At 39.2% G+C, this 24,507-nt stretch overlaps 5 protein-coding genes across 6 annotated transcripts in view; 2 read left to right on the forward strand and 3 right to left on the reverse strand.

Annotated features, from left to right (window-relative positions):
* The window catches only part of col27a1b (collagen, type XXVII, alpha 1b), a 62,449-nt gene extending 60,545 nt beyond the window's left edge, over window positions 1-1,904 (forward strand). Inside the window, exon 61 of the mRNA XM_046385501.1 lies at window positions 291-1,904. Within this exon, the coding sequence (XP_046241457.1) occupies window positions 291-437 (147 nt within the window). The 3' untranslated portion in view covers window positions 438-1,904. The remainder of the gene's footprint in view (window positions 1-290) is intronic.
* Window positions 1,905-2,202: 298 nt separating this feature from the next.
* Window positions 2,203-4,887, reverse strand: zgc:101858 (uncharacterized protein LOC449555 homolog). The gene is made up of 8 exons (XM_046385503.1): window positions 4,729-4,887; window positions 4,399-4,569; window positions 3,643-3,821; window positions 3,302-3,395; window positions 3,160-3,229; window positions 3,040-3,076; window positions 2,786-2,849; window positions 2,203-2,409 (listed from the first exon to the last, which is right to left on the reverse strand). Exons 1-8 carry the CDS (start codon window positions 4,750-4,752, stop codon window positions 2,251-2,253), a joined length of 798 nt encoding a protein of 265 aa, XP_046241459.1. The 5' UTR covers window positions 4,753-4,887; the 3' UTR covers window positions 2,203-2,250.
* A 117-nt stretch (window positions 4,888-5,004) lies between these two features.
* On the reverse strand, window positions 5,005-7,010 carry ppil3 (peptidylprolyl isomerase (cyclophilin)-like 3). The gene is made up of 6 exons (XM_046385505.1): window positions 6,879-7,010; window positions 6,546-6,620; window positions 6,117-6,210; window positions 5,945-6,012; window positions 5,733-5,851; window positions 5,005-5,599 (listed from the first exon to the last, which is right to left on the reverse strand). The coding sequence occupies exons 1-6, from the start codon at window positions 6,879-6,881 to the stop codon at window positions 5,473-5,475; spliced, it is 486 nt and encodes a 161-aa protein (XP_046241461.1). The 5' UTR covers window positions 6,882-7,010; the 3' UTR covers window positions 5,005-5,472.
* A 473-nt stretch (window positions 7,011-7,483) lies between these two features.
* Window positions 7,484-17,424, reverse strand: lrrc8ab (leucine rich repeat containing 8 VRAC subunit Ab). 2 transcript variants are annotated; one of them, XM_046385506.1, is made up of 4 exons: window positions 17,279-17,424; window positions 16,523-16,648; window positions 12,622-14,740; window positions 7,484-12,441 (listed from the first exon to the last, which is right to left on the reverse strand). In XM_046385506.1, exons 3-4 carry the CDS (start codon window positions 14,731-14,733, stop codon window positions 12,166-12,168), a joined length of 2,388 nt encoding a protein of 795 aa, XP_046241462.1. In that variant the 5' UTR covers window positions 14,734-14,740; window positions 16,523-16,648; window positions 17,279-17,424; the 3' UTR covers window positions 7,484-12,165. The 2 variants fall into 2 exon arrangements, with proteins under 2 accessions (XP_046241462.1, XP_046241463.1); XM_046385507.1 differs by lacking the exons at window positions 16,523-16,648; window positions 17,279-17,424 and adding an exon at window positions 15,880-16,516.
* Window positions 17,425-17,454: 30 nt separating this feature from the next.
* Window positions 17,455-21,860, forward strand: hscb (HscB mitochondrial iron-sulfur cluster cochaperone). Its single transcript, XM_046385508.1, has 6 exons — window positions 17,455-17,964; window positions 18,078-18,174; window positions 20,484-20,573; window positions 20,743-20,887; window positions 21,402-21,449; window positions 21,613-21,860. The coding sequence occupies exons 1-6, from the start codon at window positions 17,597-17,599 to the stop codon at window positions 21,705-21,707; spliced, it is 843 nt and encodes a 280-aa protein (XP_046241464.1). The 5' UTR covers window positions 17,455-17,596; the 3' UTR covers window positions 21,708-21,860.
* Window positions 21,861-24,507: the final 2,647 nt, after the last annotated feature.

The raw sequence follows: 24,507 nt of genomic DNA on the forward strand, positions 1-24,507 counted from the left end.
TCATTACGATATTGTTAAGTGTTTTCCTGCATGGGAATAAGAGAGGAGGTCGTTAGTTGTGCATTAACAGGCAGATTTTTAAACTCTACCAGGTTAGTGGTTTTGTCTGCTTCCAGTCTTTATACTAAGATTATTATTAGTTTCAAACTTAGCCCCAAACTTAGATAGTTTTGGCTTCATTTGCACAGGTTTTGAGACTTCTGGTTTTAATATTTCTGCCCTGACCCGTTAATGTTATTTTGTCTTCCACATCCTCACATCATGTGTCATAATTCGATCTCTACCTTCAGATCAAAGATGGCCGCTGGCATCAGACCCACTTCATATTCCAGACCCAAGACCCAAACTTACTCCCCATAGTGGATATCTACAACCTACCGACCCCAGAACCTGGCGCACGCTACCACCTTGATGTTGGACCCGTGTGCTTCTTATAGGGCCTTGTGGAGGGGCTGAGAAACGCCTCAAAGGAGTGACTGCATGGAGGTGATTGGGGACAGGGTAGAACAACAGACCCCTTTACACACACACCTCTTCACCCTCCATTTTTCTCCAAAATATGCTTGGACTGCAGAAAGGAGGGGGCGCCAGAAGAGAAAGCCCGTTGAAAATGCAGAGATATGACTTATAGCACTACTCAGCCTATGGAAAACAATAATAAGCTTCTTTTTCAGAGACTTGTGTGTATGGCACAAGACCGGAAGGCCCCCTTGGCTCATTCTGTCATCTCTCGGACCATGTTGTATATTTTCTTTACGGTTTGGTAACTGATATTTGCAAAAACCTGAAACGTTCTTCAAAAAGACCTGTACAGACTTAAATCTTAATTTCTATTTTAAAATTTAAGCATTATTTATACATGTATATGTACTGTGTGTGTGTGTGTGTGTGTGTATATATATATATATATATAAATATATATATAAAGTGCAATAGTTATTGCTCCGCAGCCTTGAGGCAAAATCATATCACTCATTCAGGTATACGGTGTGCCTCAGACACACAGACGTACTGTCTCCAGGTAGGTCTTTTTGAGCCTCCAATAACTGTCGAGTGCTGAGACCCTGCTTTTATACAGATGTCTTCACGCAAACCAACTGCTGTGCCGTGCTTTCCATGTTAGAATGGATCAGCGCTTTCCACAGTGTGAACCAAGAAAAATGTGTCAAAATGCTACCTCGTACCACACCTCTCATCTCACAGCAACCGAGACATTACCCGATATAATCTGAGATGACACAGAGGTGTCACTTGGTGCTGCAACAGTTGACATGCCTACGATAAACTCTTGTCAGCTCTCAGCTAAGCAATGTCTTTGTGAAAAAAAGGGAGGACTGTAAAATAGACACACAGGCCAAATTCATTAAATTATATTTTTAAGGTAGTATTTTAACATTTTCTCTCTTTGTACTATCTGACACTGAGTCTGACACTACAAGTAAGCTTGTTTTCATTGTTCTCTAAATGTAAATGTCTATAGTCATACAACCTTTATTATCTACAGTGGGTTCTATTTAAATTTTATTTAAATCCTGTTAAGCTTCCCAGGTCACAACCAGACAATAACATCATGCTTAATCACATCTTTTGTCATTTGGAGCTTTAAGGTTACTACAGTCTGTATGTGTTTGTCTAACTGATCTGTTCAACTGCATTTAAGGACATTACCATTTTTATTTTTATTTTTTTTACTGTTAATTCATTTGTCACTCAAAGGTGCAGCGATAATGGTTGGTCTTGCCAATCTATAAACTCAGAGGATTTATTATAATACACATCACTACATCACACATGGTACATGAGATAGTGTTTGGTCTGTACAGATGTTTTGTGCTGCGTGAATGTCTAAAACGTCTAATGACTCAACAGGTATTTCAATAAATGTCTGAAAGTTTGTTGATAAACAGCCTTCAATTTCTTTTTTTCCATCACAGAAAACTTTATAGCAAAGTGAGAAAATAAAATGCATTTAAACTGCCTGCTTGTGGCAGAGTGTTTTAGCTTCCTTCTATTAATTTCACACCCGAAGCTGTCGAATCCTGACAACTACCACCGTTGTAACATGGAGAAAGATTGTGTCCTTGAAGTAATGCCTTGTTTAATTGTTTTTTTCCTGACTGTTTTCCCTTCTGATCAGTTTTAGTGGCGACAGAGGGATTCTTTCACCCGCAACCTTAACTGATACAAAAAACATAGGTAGACTTGGAGGTTGAAAGCATATATTAGCAGACTGCTAATGCATACATGAGCTTATCTTGGGCACATGGCATGGCGGCCCCCATCAATGGGTAGATTGACTCCAGTAATGAAGCTGGCAGCATCGGACGCCAGGAAGGCGATGCTTTGAGCTACTTCCTCCACCTCTCCTGGTCGACCAAGGGCATGAGTCTGCTTACATCTTGCAAGAAACTGTTGGTGAAGAAGATAAACAGAATGTGATTAAAATATTTTTGGGTATGTTTGCCTTTATTTAATGGCAACTCATAAACTCATAAAAGGAAGAGTTTAGGATTGCTTGCAGCACACACTAAACCAGAACTGAACACAAAATATCACATTTGCATGGCTGTGATACTCAAACACTGAATACAATTATACTATGCAAAGCATGATTCACAGTGTTCCTTTTGATGCATTGCTGACTGGCCTTTACAATTTTATCTTCTGTACTATCATATGCCAGAATATGACAGACATAAACATGGAGTCCAACATTTGTGAACAGAACCTCTGAAGGAATAAATCCATTTCAGAGGCAGCATACTGTATTGACGCGATGTCTCACCTGGGCGTACTGGTCCTCGTCTAGTCCCGCTCTCTTGTGGACATCTGTGACGATCACACCAGGGCTGAAAAGTTGCAGCAGGAGCAAGGAAATAAAATATGGTTCATCACAAATGGTTGCCTCCAACAGAAACAAGTGATATCAATGCTTTCATAGAGTCTGTATGTACTGAAAGTAATGTATGTACCTCAAATATGCATGAGGTCAACTTCAGAACACAATTAAAATTCTACATTTTTTGTTAAGACACTCACCAGACAGAGTTGACTCTGACTTGCTTACTTGCCAGTTCTGAAGTAAAGGAGTTGTGTTATTGATATGTGAACCTTTATGATGCTAAACATACAGTATGTGGAGAAAAATGGCTCACTCACCAAGTGCTATACAACGTGTGAACTGATCAATAGCAGATTTGGACATGCAATAGGCCAGCACACCAGGGAACTGAGGAGACAAAACTGCATCATAATTCTTAAAGATCTTATAAGAATTTTTGGGAAGCTACTAAATACCCACAGATCTCTGTCCATTGACACTGGATACATTGATGATGGAACCTTTGGTCTTGATCAGGTGGGGTACACACAGCTGAGTCAGGTGGTATACAGATCTGGAATATGAAATACAGTAAGGGACATATGAAAATTGCAGAAAATATGCTGAATATACTAAATATAAAGCTGGCCAGGAAGTGCTATTAGTCTTGTGTCTTCTTAAGGCTATAAAGTTACATCCAAATATCTATGATGGGATTCATCAGCACAATAACAGCTGTCTCATACCTACATGCACACATGTATGACTGTACACTCAACACTAATATGTTTTAATTGTTATAATGTCATGTGAACTCCTACCTGACATTGATGTTCATGACCTTGTCATACTGAGCCAGGTCTGTTGTTTCGATGCTGCCCATGGCCAGGATACCAGCACTGTTGACCAGGATGTCCAGCTGGCCGAAATGAGCAATAGTTTGCTCAACTGTCTTCTTCACCGTCTCCTCATCAGTGAGATCTCCAGGAACAAGCAGAGGCTGTAAACATTCAATGATCCATTATATTCTGACAGGTTACAAAAACTTATTCAGTCAATACTGAACAAATACGAACCAAATCACTGTTTTAGGGGCAGTGATGTTTGAATGTCTTTAAATGTAAATGTACGTGTTAACATGCATGTCAGTGTGATGAATGCCCATTTTATGCTGTCCACGTGCATTTACATTTATTTACGTCTATGCTGGATATGCCCAGTTGATGAGAAATAAATTTTTCCCAGAGCTACAGAGCATCTTAAGATGCCTACATCACAGGACATGTTTAAAATATGCTTTGCGCTTTTTACAGAGCATTAGAACGCTACATTTTGACTTACAAACCCTGTTAAATCAATGGGTCAGACTCTGATATTTGGAAGTTTTTATGAAACTATCACCCAAAAACTCTATCTACAAAATATAAAGTGTAGAATCTTACTCGTATTCAGACTTCTCCTGGTCCACAACAACAACATTTAACAAAACTTTGGCACCGTGTAAACATGTCTACACCACCTGCTGTATGGTTCGTACCCCCTTTATGTTAAGCCAGCGTCGACAGTATGAGGGTTACCTCGGCGGCTCCACAGTCTGTGCACTCCCTGGCTACTTTGTTAAGGTTTTCCACGTCGCGGCCGTTAAGAGCCAGCAGGGCGCCGAGTTTAGCGAACAGGACGCTAGTGCCTGCCCCAATGCCCGAGCTGGCACCGGTTATCAGGGCTACTTTCCCCTTCAGGGAAGACACCTAACACACACACACACAAAAAGGCAAAGGCTATTAGGTGACCACACAGCACTTCGCCACCAGTCCATGAACTGTAAACTTTTCATGTCGGACAAGTAATAAAGCAATTTAAAATTCAAGGAAGTAAAATTAAACAGCGTAGCGTTTTTGGTTACTTACTTTAAACGCATCACCTGAGGACATTTTGTATCTGGGTTTTGCATGCACTTTGTACGATCTTGCATACAGTCAACCGGCCAGTGTATTTGGTCCACTAGTGATGACGCAAACTGACGTATAACGTACGGATTTGTAGTTCATATAACCTGGGCGCAGGGCGGGTCCAGACATCAAACCACAACTTCCGCATCTTGTCTTTCGAAGGGGCGACATTTCAATTTTTTTTTTTTTTACACATAGAAAATGCTTTTAAAACAGGCTAGAAACAGTTCATATTCGTTCTAAAAGGTTTATTTTGTACAAAACATTGGTAACTTATTTACATAGAAAATATCTGTTCAGCAGTGCTGTAGAAAGTCACGTGTTCTGTTTTTGGATTCAACTGAGAATGCACGAGAATAACCTCTACTTCTTAATCACAAAGACTTCGACAACACAGTTAGAGTGGAGAAAGCACAGCCCTGAAAACTTTTGCTTCAGGGTGCAAAATCTGGCACTACTCCACTTGACAGTAAATCAGCTGACAAATGAAGTTTTAATTATGGGAATTGCTAATGGAAATGGTAGAAAAACAAATGTTTGTAAACAAATATCAGCATTTTGCAGTTTTTGGATTCATTGTTAATACCCGACTGCTCTCCCTCCAATTTCAAACCTCTGAAAAAAAATAAAGATGCTACACACTGTTCCAATTTACTTATTTTAATGTCAAAGTTCTATCTACATATTTGAAGAGAAAGCTATCTATCCAGCAAAAGGATTGGCATGCATGGTTACATTCTTTATCCGGGTTTCAGTCAGCGGTCGGAACGTCTTTTCATTGACGGGCAGTTTCTCCAGTTCATCCAGTGTTTCCAGGCCATCTATAATCCTACACGTTAAAGAAAGTCAGCTGAATGTATTAACTGGATATTAATCAATTAACAACAGTCAACAGAACAGAAACCATTTGCATTTCATTTCATTATTTTCAACACCCTTATATTGGCATAAAGGTTGCATACTTTCCAAACACTGTGTACTTCATGTCCAAATGGGGCTGTTTGGCATATGCGATGAAAAACTGGGAGCCATTTGTGTTGGGGCCATTGTTTGCCATTGAGACCACTCCTCTTACATTATGCTGAAATAGATGAAAGCAGAAGAACAAAAGTGTCAATGTTAGTGTGAAATGCATCATGTCTTCATGATGTACACCACAAAGCTATATACTCACTTTTAGGTGCTCATTGAACTCATCTTCAAATTTACGGCCCCATATGCTTGTTCCCCCTTTACCTGTACCTGAACGGTTTGATCAAAACACAAGTGAAAAATAAAGTGTCATGAGGAATTGAATTCTGACATTTCAGCATTGAAATGCAGCAAATGCAACAACAATCCCATACCCGTAGGATCTCCAGTTTGAACCATGAAACCCTTAATATTTCGGTGAAAAATGCAGCCATTGTAGAACCCACTGGCACACAAAGCAAGAAAGTTCTGTAAAATAGTTTGGGAGAAAAGAAAATGTATGTGTATGTATTCAGGAAAAAAAAGAAACTACAGTAGCACTGTTATCACAAATTTGTCTGCAATACGTTTTCTACCGAAGCTTATCCAGACATGAAAACTGTGAGGCAAGAGCAACATAACCATGTCAATATTACGACATCAGAGTAGGTCAGGGAAAAATTAGAACAATATAATAACAAACTCGAATGAGTTAGTGCATCTTCAGCAGGTCTCACGTGTTTGCAAGACGATTTTTGTTTTGTTTACCGGTCTGAAATAAACGGAAACCAGTAACAAGAGATAACTCACGTTAACTCACTCACCTCACATGTTTTCGGTGTGCGCTCACAAAACAATTCAATTTTGATATCTCCCAGATCTGTGTGAAGGGTAACAGCCTGTAAAATATACAAAAGAAAAAAAAAACAATTGTGAAATTTTAAGAGGCAAAGAAATGGCCATTCATTACTGTTTGCTACCTAGCTTAGCTTGTTACCCGATTTGAAAAAAAAAAAGATGGTTCTCATTATAAAAGGGACATTTCTGTACTGATCCGAACAAACAATCCGTCTTAAACCACCTTATCACTCCGTAGCTTATTAAATTGTTTTTCATGTTGATAAATACCTACTAGAAAAATTTACAAGAAACTTTACCATTTCAAACGTCGCGAGGGTGAACAGGTGTATCGGAAAAACATGTCCGTCTACGTACAGTAGCTCAATACTGCATGGTTCCGCACGGAATTTGTGGTTATTTAGAAAGGATACACAAAAATAAAGTGACGTATGCCTGTATATTTGTTTTTATTACACTGTGGCAATTATTGCGCTACTTACAGATGCTAAAAAAGTTTAGTGAAAAAAAATCAAATTCAGGAACATGTAACGCATGTTGAGCCAGAACAGAGACAACATCTTACAACTGGATTTTGGTACAAGGATGTTATTCAAAACAGGGCCTCAACATGAATACAAGGATGCAACTAAAGGCTATCATGAAAGCTGATACTGTGCTATGGTGGTGCACAATCCCAAAAAATAAACTTTGAAAATAGTAACTGTAGTTTCACTGTGGGTGGCCTTGTGTTTGGAGACTGTCGCATAACCAGACAGTCCCCACCTCTGAATAATGTTAAGATTATGACTAATATCTAATATGGTGCCTGGACAGTTATGTGGATCCCTATCTGGCACCAAAATACAACAGAGAACTGAATCATTCACATTAGCTAAACACCGAAAACAGAAATCAAGACAAATTTGGTCAACCAAAGTTATTTTATTTTACCTCTATTGGATGGTGTGCAAGAGATGAGATACATGTTCAAGGAGAATACTCACTGGCACATCATTCATGTCAATACTGATGCACTGAAGATTTCCTTACCAATGACAGACTATTGGCAACCAAACACTGCATGAAGCCAAATTTGTACATCAATTATGATTGGCTTTAATTTGGGAAACATTTAAGAAAAAAAAAAAAAAGATTTTGTACCCACACATATTGATTTTCTAAGGAGAAAGAACAAAGATGGACATCAAGCGGTGAGAAAGTCTCATCATGCCAACATACACACATAAAGATAACACTCACACACGTAACCTGTGCTAACCACAATGAAGACACATTTCTCTAACAATATAGCCGTCATGGTCACTACTGAAAAATGCAAATCTGGGTTAAACCAAGCATCTGTCTTAAAAACACTAGCACATTTTGTTTCAAACCAGCAGTCAGTATTAAATACACTAAACTAGACAAGAATTGATAGAAATGCATATAAAACTGTAACTGTATAAAACAATTTAAATTAATAAAAAATATCAAGTTTAATTAAAAAAAAGGCAATAAACTCAAAAAGAAGTGACTACTGGCTGGTTTCCTGAGAAATTTAGTTATATTGTAATAATACTAATAGCTGTCAAAATGAAGATATAACATCAGTCAAAATTATAAAAAAAGAAAACTGTAGCCAACAAAAAGATTAATTACAACAAAAGCTAAACTAGTTACTGAGATCACTTAACTAGCAACCTACATAAAGTATGTCTTAATTTACTGACCATTTAACTTGCAGCATTATACATTTGACATAACTTTCTCTGATGTCTCTCTTAGTTAGAATTGACAACTGATTGTCTTAATCGATGGTGTACTGCTGAGGTGTTCTGGACATCATTTAAAACAATCCAATTGGGACTTAAAGTTAAGGACCAAAATTATAATTGTTCTATGTCCAGTATTAAAAGAAACCTTAATTAAAAATCTAATACCATCTTAATCTCATGGCTGGCAGTCTTTCAAATGAATCTCCCATGAAGTGAAAACATAGAAAACGTGTTGTATAAATTAATCTGTTTACTATTAGTTGCATTTACCTACATATAACTTGCGGGAGAGGTGCTGTAGTGCAAAAGAATTCTCCAGGACTATCACCATCACCTTAGTAAAATGAAGAATGCCCATGCACATTACAAAACATCACTACTAATTTTACATAGTTTAAATAAAGGTGATATTGCACAATATAGTATAGTTAAACATGTAACAAAAATAAATGTAAATAGTTTAAACTATCCCTATAGCTTCTAACCCAGTTTCTGAACTGTATTGCTACTGTCAAAGTTTTCTTTGCAGTTAGATTTATCAAACCATAAAGTGATATTTTTTTTCTTCAGGGCAAACCCTCAAACCCCTGTTGTAAGTTGTACTGTGTCAGAGCTGTGCATTGATCATGAACTCCACATTTTTAGAACTGTGCTGCTGACTGTGGAAAAACACAAATGCAGAAAAAAAAAAAATCACACAGTCAAAAAGTATTCAGCATGTATCTACAAATGATGACCCTTTAAAAAAATGAAAACAATTAAATCACATGACCTGTATGAAGTGCATGGAGGCCCATCTATGCCAGACAATAATAAATTAAGAACTGGAAAATTCCCCTAATTTCTCACGTAATTATGAGAGCAGCGACTAATAGTTTCCTGCTGTGTGAACCACGCACCTTCATGCTGTAAGGTGTAATTAACTCACAGGATTGATTTAGTAAATTGAAATTCTATGACTTAATTACTTTGTATTACTATTTTTTATTTTATTTTTCCATTTTTTTAAATCACCTGGCAGGCCGGGTTTCCATAAGAGGTGAGCATATCTGGCACAAAAAACACACACAAGCTAAAAAATCTGTATCACACACACACACACACACACACACACACAAGAACTCACTTTCATTTCCCAAATGAGCTTGTATCACTTAAATAATTTAAATCTAAACTGAGCTGCGACATTTACAAACAAGACTGGGAGACATTTTACTGGCTAATTCAAATCATAATGTTCATGCTCTTTACACTCTACAGAAGTTGTCAGCAATGCATAGCAATACTGGTTAAGGGAGTTCAAGCTGGTAGACTTTTATGTTAAAAAAATGTCACTGGCATCAAACATGGTCACTCGTGAAAAGTCCACAGGAAGTGATGACATGAAACATGAGAGCAAAACAGAAAACTAATGGAAAAACTGTCTGTTACTCTTAATTAGCATTTGAGCTGGGTAGCTTAGTGCAGCGTTAAAAACATTTGTCTGAGTCAAACCAAGGTCAAGAGTATGATACTTTGCTTTGAACGTCACAGATGCTATAACAAAAATAACACAAAGTGAACATAACACATAAGTAGTGATTCAAAGATAAGGCAACTCACCTGAAAGCCAAGAATTGTTTTTTAAAGCCTCTTAATCTTTCTTACCACTGAGAAATGAATCTCTGGGGAATTTTCAATCTTATTTTCCTTAACTGGAATGTTTCAAACTTTTCAAAAAAGTTCCAGGCCATTTTAGACCTTATTGCAATGTTTTGTTTTGTTTTTACCAGAAAAATAACACTCATTGACCTTATTTACCTTAAACAAATCTATCAATTACAATATTTTTAGATTAAAGATGGCTCTCACACTACCCTATGAAGGTAGAAACATAGAAACAAAAAAGAAACAAACCATAACACAAGGTCAGGTGATGTCTAGTTCTTTTACCTGTTATTTGCAAACAATAACACTTCAACTACCAGCAAGTAGATCAGTGCTTACTCGATATCTACTCCAGAAAAGGTAATAAAACAAGCTAGTGTTTCAGATATGTACATCCAGCACTAATGTACATTTCAGACATACTTGCAATGTTTGGAGGCTCCATTTCTATGTCAGTAATGTGTTATCCTGTAAAACATTTAATTCTTTTGACCCAGACATGACTCATTCTAATCTTTTCATCATTTTTCCAAGATTTGCTCATTTTGTTTTGTGCAATTCATTACAAATAAACAATGTCAATGCAGCATGACTATGAAACAGATTGGAAAACAACTCCCCCTGAACAATATACTGGCAGTAAGGGTTGGGTATCTGTGCGTTGACTAGACGCTCCACCAATGTAACTGTACAGGAGTGAAGTTTTGTAATACAAGTCCACGGGGTTGCATTCAGAATAAAAGCTTTTCCTCAAGCACTACTGTGCTTGTGTGGGTCAAACACATCTTTCCCCACAAAAAGAACATTTACCCCTCCAGTCTGCCAAACTCTGGATACAAGGATCTCATTCTGTATCCTAATACCCCACGTGCTGCTAACAAGACTCAGGCCAACCAAAGAAAAGTATCCATCTCTACAACACTTCCACTACTAACAATTTTCTTGAAAACCCTTGAAGATGCAAGAATCCCAGAATCAAAATTTCTTGACATGACTCATCATTAATCATCCATGATTTATGAATTTGTGTAACACATCAGAGTTTCTGTTATCCGGTGATTAATATTATCTGCTAATTATCTGAAAAATCAGGTAAAGTGCAACATATACAAATTTCTCTAGTTGTAATGTCTGTGAAAATATTTCCTAAATAAAGCAGATCTACCACACGGTAGGATAATACACATTCACGTTGACGTAAAAGTTGAACATGTCACAGGGCTTTGTAGAATATTGTGTTGGGAGGCCTGAGCAAAATGTATGGTCAGACCCGCTCTCTTCATCCATGTTGACTGCTGAGTGGAGGGGAAATGTATTTTATGTCAGGAGGCTACAGAGAGGAGAGAGAAGAAAGTTCTCCCATTTGTCTGGGACACTGAGATCTTTCAGGACCCGTACCAGTTTTTCTAATGAGAACTGTCATACATTTACGATCTCAAAACAAGCACGTATGAGGTTATCTCCAACATGGTCATCCCTCTACAGCAGAAAAACTGTGGTCGTCAGAGTTATGATTTACGTCAGGTCAGTGTTTGCAAAATGTTGTGAGTGAACATAAGAATAATTTTTCCTAAAAGAAAATTAAAAAATCAGAGTTATAGATTCTTGACTGTTATGTGTTCATGGTTAATGTTATGATGGGGTTTAGTTTGACATAACTTGGGGTTAGGTGGAAAAAGTGATGGCTGCACTAACGCATGAATTATCAAACCTGAACACCTTGCTATCTGATCTGTGAACTGTGATCTGTGAACTTGGGCAGATTATTTTAATAATGTGTTCTATCTTGATTATACCTGTTGTTGCAGTAATTGTGGTCAGTGGAAACTTTGCTTTTTTTCTGAATATAGAAAAATCTGTCCACAGTTCTGCATACTTAAACTTCTCCAGCATAACTAAGAACATAAAATGTAAACACATTTCCAATGGCATTGCACCGTTATTGCTAAAAAACATTATTACTGGGATATAATGTGAAAGCTTAAGAAATTGGTTGGAAAGTATCAGAACTTTGGGTCTGTCAAACTGACAATGGTTAACAATACCCAACCTTACTGGCAGTACACTGCAGCAGACCTGCTGCCTGTTTCAACAACAAGACCTCTGAGGCAGTACAGGTGTTCCCTCCAGTGTTGGGGCAGAGTTGGTCGGTATCCATTTTCATTTACAGTCACAGACCTGTTTACGCCTGTTCTTTGTCAACTTTCCATAACTGTTCCTTGACCTCAGTGGGCAGGGTGTTGAAAAGGTCCTCCTCCACCACGAGACCAGTTCTCTTTAGCTGTCGGCACTCGCCCAGCTCCACGGGCAGACACTCCAGACGATTTCCTCTCAGCTCTAGCTGTGTCAGCCCGGTCAACTCTCCAAACCGTGATGGCAGAGACTGTAGGCAATTGTTCCCTAAGTTCAAAGTACGAAGCTTCTTGCACTGAAACAGCTCATTCGGTAGGCTCTCAATCTTTTAAGGTGGGGGAGGGTGGGGGGAGAACAAGACAAAATTTATGACTTTAATTTTTTTTGCAGTGGCAGACACACTGTTGCAAACAAGCTGTATAGGATAAAAAAGGTAGCATACAATCCACAAAAAAATGTAATGGTTGGGAAACTGTGATGAAACAGTGAGTATATCAGTACTCACCCGGTTGGCTGTCACTGCCAGGTACTGAAGATTCTGGAGAAAGCCAATGTCAGTAGGAATACATGTTAGGTTGTTATGGCTCAGGTCCAAGAAGCGCAGCTTGCGGCAATAAAACAACTGGCTGGGGATCTTTTCTATTTTGTTTCTATTCAGATACAGTTTCTCCAGGTTGGTCAGTGTGCCGATCTGGATGGGAATATATGCGATCTGGTTGTACCAGAGCTTAAGGCACACCAGCCGATGAAGATGCTGGAAGCTTATGATCTCCTCAATGGTCTTCAAGTTGTTGTCCTTCAGATCAATCTCCTGCAAGTTGTGCAAGCTGAAGATGGAGTGCGGTATGCGCTCTAGATCACAGCGAATGAGCTCCAGTTCTGTCAGGTTAACCATCTTCTTCAGGCTGTTGAGCACCATCAGCTTGGTGCCTTCATTATTGATGGAAAGCTTCTGGAGGTGCATGCCCACATCAGTCACCACTTGAGGTAGCTTGGTCAGATTGCTCTTCAGACGAAGAACTTTGAGCCTCTTGAGCTCCCGGAGCCCATCAATGACAATGTAACGATTGTTTTCTGCACTAAGATTCCCTGTCAGATGAAGCTCACTGAGATTCTTCAAACTGTAGATCCATAAGGGAATCTCTTTGATGTCAGTGAACTTGATGTGCAGAGACTTCAAGTTCTCACGCAAAAAAGCCAGCGCAGGAGCTTCGATTTTGGCTGGTGTGTGATAGAGCCACATCTCTCGTAGGTTCACCAGCTGTGCGATGATTGGGGGGATGGTAACATCGGGAATGAGCTCAAGCTTAAGAACCTCCAGCTCCATCAGGTCGAACACTGTATCTGGAATGCCACTCAGCATGAAAAGGTGCAACTCCAACTTCTCCTGAGAGTTCTTGGTGATCCTCTGCCTGAGTTTGTCCAGAGTCCACTCATTGTTGAGATTTAGCTGCCTCAGCTTATTTTCACTTACTTCCGAGAGGAATACAGCAAAGCGTTTGGAGTACAGAGGGTCATACTGATCAATCATGTGCATCATGAAGGCAAAGTCATTCTTCACATCTGGTATGTCACTGTAGCTGCTCTCTTCCCGTATTGACTCAAAGGAGTACTTCTTCAGAGAACGCCGAAGCATCCAGCAGAGAGTGTACATGCAGATCAAACCATACACTACTACTAAACTAATGTAGAAACATGCTAGGATTTTAAAAAGTGTAGCCAGCGGGTGAGCACATCGGTACACACTGTAACCTGTCAGACTCTCTATATTTACCGAACAGTCGACACTGAATTTAATATCGTGCACGTAATACCCTGTATAGCAGATTATCAAAATAAACTTGATGACTTTGATGATAGTCTGTCGAATATACAGTCTGTACACAATGTCTCCTTCTTCAACGTGTATACGGAACTTTTTCACTTTTTCAAACAACGCTTTTGCCTGTTCGCCCTCTTTCTTGTCCAAAACCCCTGTTTCTGTTCTGTCTACAATGCCCTGCTCAAAGCGGGTCTTTGTCCTTTGGAGCATAGGGACACTTGCTTCAACGTCCTCACTGATAACAGACTCCTTGTGATCCATTGAGCCATTCATTTTCATTGGTTTTGGGTCGCTCTCTTCAACCACTGTCTCTGACAATGCCCTTGTTGTCCACGGTGAGTCAAAGCATTTCAGCAAGATGGATACAAAGTGTTCTAGTTTGGAACTAGTCCGTGGGAACTTAAACCAAAAGTTGCTGCAAGCTAGAAAAATAAGGGTGTGAAGTAATACTAGGTAAGGAAAATACTTGGCAAACCAGTGTAACCTATTCTCATAGCACACAGCATCCACATAGTTGTACTGGTGGCGGTCAAGATCATACTGGATCCCTTTAGGCTCCAAGAACAATGATGCAGAGAGGGTAGAATTGAAGTTCTTCTTACAGGTCTGATTGACCACCCATTTGCAGGGCAGGCAGATCATCTTGTCCTGAGTGACCTGCAGGGTCCCACCAAAAACAGAAATCATAAGCATAACAATGGAGATATAGTCGGTGAACACATCCCACCATGGTTTCAAGATGCGGTATGCTGGCTGTGTGTCCACAAAGTACCGCAGTTCAGTGATGGGGATCATGGTTTGTCTACAGGAAAAAAAAAAAAGAGTTGAGGACATAGTAGTAAGTTAGTACAGTGATATACTGAATTACATAGCCTTGTCAAACATCAAAATGTTACAGATATGACCTAATGAAAAAGCAGAAAAAGCTCTCTCTCTCTCTCCATGATGCCCGAACAGCCTTTACCTGAACCACAACACAATGCCAAGGTTGCCAAGCGTAATGAAATTGACATTCATGCTTGTTGTGACAAATACACAACTAATCTTACTTTCAAAGGGGGTGTCATAGCATTTCAAATGTTTGGGCTAAATAGCAAACCAGACATCACTAAATCACTTTCATTATGTCCATATAAGATTTAGGCAAAAACTATCAGGTTGATGAAAAAGGAAAATTTATATTTTATATATATATATATATATATATCACACACACACACAAATATCACACAGGCAGTGAGAATCTATACTTGACTTTCATTGGGAGGGCACAGTAATTAGCAGGGATGCACTGATCCCACATTTTCTCTTCTGATGTTGATTATGACACCTAAACTAAGTACTTCAACTGTGAAAAGCAGTCTGATCATTTAGAAAGCATTTATACAATTAAGAGAAACAAAAGAAAAAGTCTTTAAAAATGCACTGCTGCACTATAACAACAGTGACAAAGAAAACAGTCACATAGATCAAGCTTGATTATGGCCAATATCCGATGTGTCAGTAACGGTGCTGATACTCATGCAGAATTACTAATTAGGGCTAGAGGTGGGTAATATAACAACACACAACGTCCATGAGTCCAATGAGCAGGACTGCTTCACAGCAAAACTGGATTACATCTGTTGTATTAGTCCATGCACACCGCATATTCCTGTGTGGTTATTTTACCATTAACAACTTTTAGTTTATGTTCCAGAAAATGAATTCTATCATGATACTGTGAAATAAAATTGCGTGTGATAGAGGACTTTATCCATACTGTCTACCCCTAATTAGGAGTAAAAGCTTTTATTCATCCATGCAATTCCACATCTACATCAGGCACACAGGCAGCAAGACATTATAACCAAGCTCAAAAAAGTACACATAGACAAAATAATTTATGTTTAAGGACAGACCAAAATGCTCATAACAGACTCCAAAAATTCTTCTACTTACAAATCCGAACTTTAAAGCACAGAAACTCCATATATAAACAGTCAAGAGCAACCCACAACTTATCCTTTGCTGCTGCAGTACATGAGAGCCAAATAAACCCATCCAAATCAACCTCCTGCCTTGTGTGAATGTGACACACCCAGCATGTAAGCTCGAGAAGTCACTCTTCTAAAGATGATGTTCCGTTTTGGCTTGTTTAACCCAAACAACATGACCGCCAGAGGAGCCACCTTGCTCCGCTGCTCTCTATTCTTAGCCATTTCCGTTAATAATACCCAGAGTATTGTCTGTGGGGGCCTTGAGAAGCACCTCCCTTGACCTTCAGGAGGAGATCCTGTTTACCTTATAGAAGCTGCTGTCTCCAACCAGTGTCTCTCTGGAATAATCTACCGTCACCTTTGACATCCCCGCCCCCAAAAAAACACATGCCTACACATACACAACAAGAGTCGGGATCTGGCATTCATCAGAGATTATACTTTGTAAGGAAACTGTAAAGACGAGGAGTCAAGACGCCTAGTCTGATCCTTGGCCAAGTAAGCATATTTTGACTGGCCACAGTTCAGAGAAACTTTTGAATACACGACTATTCCACTGCAGAAGCCTGGCTCAGGGAGATGATGTAGCAGCAAGAAGTACTCACCAGTATGGAGGTGTTATCTGTACTCCAGTGCCTGATGATGTCCCTGGTGGACAAGCCACTCTCTATGTATCCAAAACTCTTCATGGACCATTGCCTTTCTCATCGCCATAGGGCTGAATTGAAAAGCTGTCAAAAATATTGAAAGGTATAAATGTGATTTCAGCTTTTTATTTACATACTCAGGCGTGACTTACTTCACCAAAACCATTAAGAAAAGTTTCCTGCCTGTTTATTACTCATCCAAGTCATGTGTTAACGGCAATCATTTCAGTAAACGATGTTTAGCCTTTAAGAATTATAACTGTTATGAAGAGAAAGGGATGAAGCATTATAATATATCACATACATGTGTTCATTTCTATAAATGTGACTGACTATTCATCAGTCATCGCTCGTAGCGTTAGCATGGAATGTCTTTGTCATCTGCCTCGGTAATTAGAGCTTAACATTAGGTTGAAGCTGGGTGTTTTTTTCTGTTATTTATACCCATAAATAATGCGACACGCTGTATTTGAATACGTGCCCCGATTTCTGTCAGCAAGCTGCTTATCAGCGCCGACCACAAACAAACACTTTTTACACGTTAGCGTACTAAGCTAAGCTGCTGTTAGCTAGTGAGCTATCCTAGCTAACTGCACATTGACCACCCGGCGCTCTCTGTGTGTCATCCGAAGTTTACACCCTAGCAAACGCTGAAGTTAATATGACAGTGATACATTGCTAACATGTATAAAACCACTATAATGTTCAACTTACTACGCCTGGTGTGCTGTGATCGAATTTAACATCAATAATTAATAACAAATTGCGATCCTTGATGCTAATAGCCCAGCTTACTAGCTGATGTTTTTTTCCCAGCAACCTCCGGAACAGTTCGCCCCCTAGACGAGGGATGGCAGTGTGGCGCTTTTAACAAATGTAGAAGAAGAACGCTCTTCCTCTCTCTCTCTGTGGAAGAGGGTTGTTCGTGTGTTGACCATTGATTGTGTTTATGTCAATTGTTTTCGCAGTTAGAAGACCATATGTTTTAATTGATTCCTTAACAGCACCAAATAGTGCTCATTATTTTCGAAAATGTTGTCATTTAACTCATGGCGGACTGTGTGTTCATTCCGGGCTTTACCGCACCCAAACTGGCTGATGACGAACCAACAGTCAGTTTATAAAACTGTTACATGTTCTGCACATTGCACGTCTGCCAGCTTCCCCAAGAAGGACTCACGGCATCGCAACACTAACTTCAAAGCACTGGGAAAGGAAAGAAAACTAATTTATTACACTAATCCAGTCAGTACACCCAGGAATTACTGCAGAGATCAGGGGAAATTGAACTGCTGGAATTGCAAACAACCTCTTGACAAAACACCTGCGTTTTTCTGCATGTCATGTAAAGTAGTCCAGCCCCCCGAAGAAGGGACATCCTACTTTAAAATTATGGATTGGTGAGTATCTCGTCTCACTTATCATCACCCACTGGCTTACTCATAAACATTTCATTTATTAAATGAGTCTGTGAGCAAAACATTCCACGTTACCGTGTGTTGCCCCTTTTCAGTGACTACACATTCACGCTGGATACACAAAAGCTGCAGAGAAGATACGTGCAGCTTCAGCGGTCTCTACATCCAGACAACTTCAGCCAGAAATCTGTGGTAGGCAGGGGGATGTGAGGGGGATCTTAATAGATATCAGTTGAGTAACATGGTTTATGAGTCAGCTGAGGCAGCCCCATCTATTGGAGCAAGTCTGACACAGAAAATTGGGTTTGACCCTGTGTCCCTATTATGCCACTTGACCGTGCATTTTTGTTTTGTTAGTCTGATTCATTGTGATTTGGCCAAGGGGATAACTCTAGGCTAAGATGAAAGATGGGATTGTTAAAAGACCCTGACAAATTTATGCCCTAGTAAGGCAGCTCTGCATATATTAAGCAACCAAGCAAACTTGGTTGAGGCAAGCAAGTTCAAGGAATCAAAACCCTAACAACTGAGAAGGTGATGGAACATTGCTTTAAGAAAGAGAGGAGGAAAGAGAAGTGGAACAGTTGTGAAAATGGAAATGTAGTTGGAGACCTGAACGAATGGAGTGCAGTCAGCTTCTCATTTTTAAAGTTTGTAGTCTGATCAGTATGCCAAAGCACAGGTGAAGCTACTGACATCAGTGATGGCTTTGTTCCATTAAATATCTCAGGAGACGATTCCAGCAAGCTGCGTGCACACTACTATTCTGCTAATAATGACATCTGTAATTTTCTTATGACATGTCAAGATGTCTACAGTGGAAAAATGCTATAACAAAAGCGCAGAGCTAGTTAATTATTTTGGTAATGATTAATCCCCCATTTATTTTCTTGCTCAATATGTTAATCATTTTGTTTTTAAAATGGCCAGAAAATGGATAAATGTAAATATACATGTTTGAGAACAATTATAAAAGTGTGACTCTTACTGACAGACAAATTCACCTGCAAACTGAACTATAATTATGAAGAGGAACTTAACTAATTTTACTCTTAAAAGTCTGTTACAACTTGTCTGTAGCGCTGCGAAAATTGTTGTATAATGTCTGCTACGGCTCTGGAGGAGCTTTGTCAAGTGAGAGAAAATAATCAACTGCAGGTACACCTATGAAATATATCTTGGCCTCTTCTATGATTGCCCTTTTGAGAAATTATGGCGATGGTTTATATTAAAAATCACCATAGGAAAAGGACAGGAAAGACCCATTTTGTTTGTTCACTTCCTTTCGGCTTAGCACTCACTTCCCCACTGCTGTTTAGGGCATAAATTTGACTTTCGTATCCTCTATGGTCTTGATTTGTCACTTCTTATGGGCAAATGAGCATACTTGTCTTACACCAGAACTGTGTGGGGTGTGGGGGGGGGGGGGGGAAGAGTGTTGATAGCAAATTAAAGTCAGCCCAGTGCTCAGTTAGGGTGACACGTAGGCCTATACTTTACATAAAAATCGTGACTAGTTCAGCTTTAAAAATGTCACAGAAAGAAATAAGACTTGCTCAAATGCATTGGAGCAGTTTAAAGTGCAATGTGTTTATAGGTTATTTTACAATGTGCTAAACAGTTGACAAAATGTTTGCATTTTCCAGTTTCCTCCTGTGAATCATTTAAAAAAAACTTGCGTGGCAGTTTAGGAGAATACCCATTATGAGTATAAGGAGGAGCAGAGGTGTGTTGCTTTGCACATAATTTATCCTGTACACTCAGATGGAAAAGCACAGTGCAGAATGTTGTCATGATATGATATGAAAGCTAAACTCATCTTCAGCAGACTGTGAGGGAGGAGAGTTAGCCTAAATGGTTTCTTCACACACAACCTGTCCAATATTGTACTGACTCTGTTTTATTTATCAGCACCTCTGGCCATTTTTTCTTAATTAGACATCTTCCAGCCTCGGGGGTCTTCATCATATATAGAAAACTCATTACTTATACAAGGCTACAAGGCAGCCACCTACTGCAGTGGTTGTTATTACAGAAGCAGCTCCACACGATGGGCCCATGGGCCAGAGCTTGAGACTATTGATTTTTCGCAAGAGCTGACAGACCTGATAGGTGCAAAATGTACTCGGATCTGCCAACCATTTCCAAGATATTTTCCTCCCCGGCTTGTTTCCATGTATGTGTCGTGTCAAACTTACACCTGCGTCCCTTGAAGGGTCCCAAACTGCTCAACTACAAAAGAGTAGCTTTATTTCACATGCCTAATCGTCAGTATCGCCGAGGATTTGGTATTTGCAAAACTGACAGTGGTGTAGATTGCAGTGGCAAGCTGTAGAATAGCTTAGATGTTATTCCCTTTTGAATCAGTTTGATGTGATGAATGTGAATATTTGTTGTTCCAAATGCACAGTATGTTAGTTAAAAATGACAATAGCTCAGATTTTATTTCCCTCATTCAATGAATGCATATGGACTGAGCTTAACAGCACCTTCTTTTGCAGAAAGAACAGGAATTCTCAGAAATCCAGTCAGCTCTTGTGAACAAAGCATACAAGACCCTGCTTAAGCCTTTGAGTCGTGGTCTTTATATGGTGAGTTTGAAATCCCCGACTTCTGATAAATAGTTTATTTTTGTAACTGTGCGCTCTGTGTGCCCAATCGCTTGTTCTAGACAAACATCCTCACCAGCTGATAGTCAAGAATAGTGACATGAATTTAAAGGAGAAGGTGAATATGCTGAACCTCCATCCTGTGTTTCAGCTGGAGCTGGAGGGGATGCGTATAGAAGAGGGCACTGACTCTGCAGCTGAGTCAAAGTTTCTAATGGAGCTGATGGAGATCAATGAAGCCCTTGATGAAGCACAGACTCCAGAAGAAGCCAATAAGATCGGCCAAGCCACGAAAGGTAAATGAATATGTATTTTCAATTTATTGAGTGAAATCATAGTTGACTGATTTGAGCTGATTGTTGATCATATATTAGCACAGGAGGAGTAGTGCATGTACCCACTTTATTGATGCTGACACATCAGATATGTAGCTTTTTCAGTAGTTCTATTTGTCAGGGCTTAACGTATTATTAAAATAAAACAATATAAGAAAGAAAGGTCACTTTTTGCTGAAATGCCCACTAGTTTAGTTAATTTGTTTTAAATTGCAATCCTTAAGATTTCAGTCTTGGTTGGTTGGTGACAACTGTGGTTTAATACTTTAGTACTTCAGACCAGTGAATGACAGAGTTATTTCTGTATGTAAGATTTGTTCAATTTGGGTCCTATTTTGTAAAGCAAAATGTTTCAGTGTATATTTCATTGGCGTGATAGATGGTGCGCACATTAAATTGTGTTAACAAAATCTGCCTGTGTGATTTTTTTGAATGTGTCTTATTGAACTGGGACTTGTCTCCTCCTCACTCACAGAGACATTGGCAGACTTGACAAAGGAGATAGACACTGCTCTGCTTAAAGGTATTCTATTCAGACGTTGCATTTAAACATTTTCTGTTCTTCCTCCGAAGTCCTTTCTTTTTGTGATCTACTGTATGGTGAAAACATTTTCTTTACATCGCTCAGTGAGTCATTGATTGAACTCTGTACTCTCTCTTTTTTTTGTTTTGTTTTTTTAAATCAGGAGAGCTTCAAACCGCCAAAGCACTGCTTGCCCAAATGAAATACTATGCAAACATTGAGGAGAAAGTGAAGGAAAAACTTTCTGAATTCATGTAATTTTTTCCCACCATTTAGTGTCACTTTATTTAATATTTCTTGCTGCTTTTAAAAAGTTTTGTACAGAAGCGCACAAATTATTGTACATTTGTCTTGGGACTATGTCAATTTATTGTTCAGGCTGAATAATAAAACTTTACTCGTAATGCATTACCCAACTGAATTAATGGTGATATGTACTTAATCTGCTGGTTTTTTATTAAAAGATGTGTAGATATGAGGGTGTGATTGGATGCATACGGCATCCCCCTTGAGTTCCACTAATTTCACAAGCCGAATCACATCCACTTGTACCTAATGCATCATTAAATATGACAGAGACCTATAACAGACTCTGATTAAAATGCTGCTTAGAGTGTTTATATGATTATCCTGCCTATCAGTTCAGCATTTGTCATGTGGGACTCGCACGCAGACACAGGACTCTCATTCAGTTCCTCAGGTTACCTTTAGGTGGAGACATAACACCTTGACAATTATCATGCATATGAGCCGTACATGTTGTATAAGCTGTATAAGACACTAGAAGGAAGTCCCGTATTGAGGCAGACAGCCTATTTATTTATTTATGGGGGCTTAGTATGTAGCATTAATGCTATGATAATCAGGAAGGCCCCACTGAATGATGATCACTTTATAAGCCAAAGACCTGTGATCTGTGTAATTTCTAGCTCATAAATTGATGTACATTGACCCTGTGCACCTATGCCTGCAGTGCACTGATATGCACATAAAAATGGAAATTCATCCATTTCCTCATTTAATTTTTAAGGTCCACACCCACCACCAGAGAGAAAATTGTCATGATCTCTACTTAATTTGGAAAATGAAGCTCGACTCACATCAAGGCGTTTGTTCCAAGAAAGTGATACAGGTATAATCACGTTGAAATATGCGGCGTGTTATTTAATAAAATAGCAGAAAGTGAACCATCAGATCACATATCCTATGAAAAATCTTATCTGAGACACACTGGCATCACAACCTAAACCTTTTTGTGTGCATTAGTGGTTCTACACTGACATTGTTTTTCTGTGCCCCATGGCCCACTGGAACATCCCCCTGTAACACACTCTGACTGGTTGTTTATTAAGTCTGGAACAACAATGTCAGGTGTCTGAAGCTGTTTCGGCTTTTTTACCGCGGAGAAGCAGTTTCCTTAATACACATGGATAGACAGTGAATTAAACAGGGCTTCTCCCACCACAAAGAGGCTAACAGGCCTATTTATTATTCATGTCGTAATCGGAAGGCATCTACGGTACCTTTAAATTAATGAGAAAATGTGATCGACCAACACTGAGGCCACTGCTGTCTCCCAGAACTCTTTTAAATTGAGTTTGAAAGAGACGAACGGGAAAAAACTCACTTCAGCCGGGCTGTGAAATTGACTTGGATGGGAAATCTTGGCAAAATGATCTAAGTACACACAGGTTCTGGAATGAGTTTGGTCAGCATCAGCAACACAACACAATTTACTGCTATCTGTTGGAGTGTTAACTTAGATTTACTGGTCATGGTTAACTGGGTTATTTTGAATATTTTAAACAGATCTACATGGTCCAGTAAATGGAAGTCCTCTTTGTTCATTAATAGTAATAGTTTAACGTTGGGGGGAACGAGCCTACTCGGTTTATTTTGTTGAGTGTTAAATGAGAGGAATGACAGTACTCTCATGTTTGTCCGCTTAAAAAGCCACAGCCATCAGCTGGTTTCCTTAACTTAGCTTAAAGACTTAAGAAAATAGCTGGCCTGGCTTTGTCCCCAGGAAGCAGAATTAGTTCACCAGCAAGTGAAATGAAATGCCATTTATTTCATTTATACAAAAAAGTAAAGTGTCTTCAGCAGTGACTTCACAGTGACTTTTTAGACCCAATCTAGCTGTGTCCCCTTGTCTCTGGTCTTTATGCTAAGATAAGCTAAGTGGCTACAGAGTATATTTGGAAGTAATAATGAGACTGTCTACATGCATTAATACCTTAATATTTTTCTTTCATGTATTTGGAATTGCGTATGGGGCTTATTTTGTGATTTAGCTTTCATACTGTCAGGAATCCTCCTTTTGTGTTATAGATGTTGTTTTCCTGTCACCCAAATTGGGACCTGTGAAAAATCAAATTATTCTAGGCGTTTTGCAACTTGAAAAATCACTGGAGAACAATTTTACCTGGATTAAGGTGTCTAAATAAGCCTCCAGCAACGTGACTAATAGTGCATGTCTTAATTGCAGTATTAATCATCTCCATATGGCCTTAACATAAATACCATAATAACATCAATGTGTTCTTGTGACCCATGTCTTAATCATAATGTTTTCTTAACCATATTATGACTAAAATGTTGGTGGGTGGCGTCAAGAGAGCTGCAGTACTCTTGACGGAAAATGATAGACTGTTTGGCTTACAATGATGGGGCACAAACATGATATAAACTTCAGCGATGGATACAAACAGTAGCCTGTGAAAGGTCTGATTGACAAATGTCTAAACCAGTGGCGGATGACTCACTGAAGCTGAGCGGCAGTCTTTATGATCCTCTCCCCTCTGCTTGGCTGCTGTGTGACTCAGCAGATGAGTGTCAGTCCCATCATCCCACAGACGCCTCGATCCTGCTGTGTGTACTCATGTCTCACCAGGTAGTAATGCCATTATAATCTACCACTATTAGGCTTTCTTCCCACCCCTTAATCCATGTTTTTATATTGTTTGCCTCATCTCTTTTTCAAGCCCTGCCTTTGCCTTCCCACAAAGCTCCTGAACTACAGCCTACTTTGAAACCTTTTACCCTACAAATGTGCTGT

The sequence above is a fragment of the Scatophagus argus genome, chromosome 4 (genome assembly GCF_020382885.2).
Source record: "Scatophagus argus isolate fScaArg1 chromosome 4, fScaArg1.pri, whole genome shotgun sequence".
In the NCBI taxonomy this organism is placed as follows: Eukaryota; Metazoa; Chordata; class Actinopteri; family Scatophagidae; genus Scatophagus; species Scatophagus argus.

Bases quoted from the DNA above. Each gene is read 5' to 3' on its own strand.
- zgc:101858 (XM_046385503.1), bottom strand. From the start codon at position 4,752: ATGTCCTCAGGTGATGCGTTTAAA. The intron at 3,822-4,398 runs GTAACCCTCATA...GAATGTTTACAG, and splicing joins CAGACTGTGGAGCCGCCGAG to CCTCTGCTTGTTCCTGGAGA. The intron at 2,410-2,785 runs GTGAGACATCGC...CTTCACCAACAG, and splicing joins ACGAGGACCAGTACGCCCAG to TTTCTTGCAAGATGTAAGCA.
- ppil3 (XM_046385505.1), bottom strand. The intron at 6,211-6,545 runs GTGAGTGAGTTA...ACTATTTTACAG, and splicing joins GCACACCGAAAACATGTGAG to AACTTTCTTGCTTTGTGTGC. The intron at 6,013-6,116 runs GTATGGGATTGT...CAAACCGTTCAG, and splicing joins TCAAACTGGAGATCCTACGG to GTACAGGTAAAGGGGGAACA.
- lrrc8ab (XM_046385506.1), bottom strand. From the start codon at position 14,733: ATGATCCCCATCACTGAACTGCGGTACTTTGTGGACACACAGCCAGCA. The intron at 12,442-12,621 runs GTGAGTACTGAT...CCACCTTAAAAG, and splicing joins TGGCAGTGACAGCCAACCGG to ATTGAGAGCCTACCGAATGA.
- hscb (XM_046385508.1), top strand. From the start codon at position 17,597: ATGTTGTCATTTAACTCATGGCGGACTGTGTGTTCATTCCGGGCTTTA. The intron at 18,175-20,483 runs GTAGGCAGGGGG...CTTCTTTTGCAG, and splicing joins ACTTCAGCCAGAAATCTGTG to AAAGAACAGGAATTCTCAGA. The intron at 20,888-21,401 runs GTAAATGAATAT...CCTCACTCACAG, and splicing joins GATCGGCCAAGCCACGAAAG to AGACATTGGCAGACTTGACA.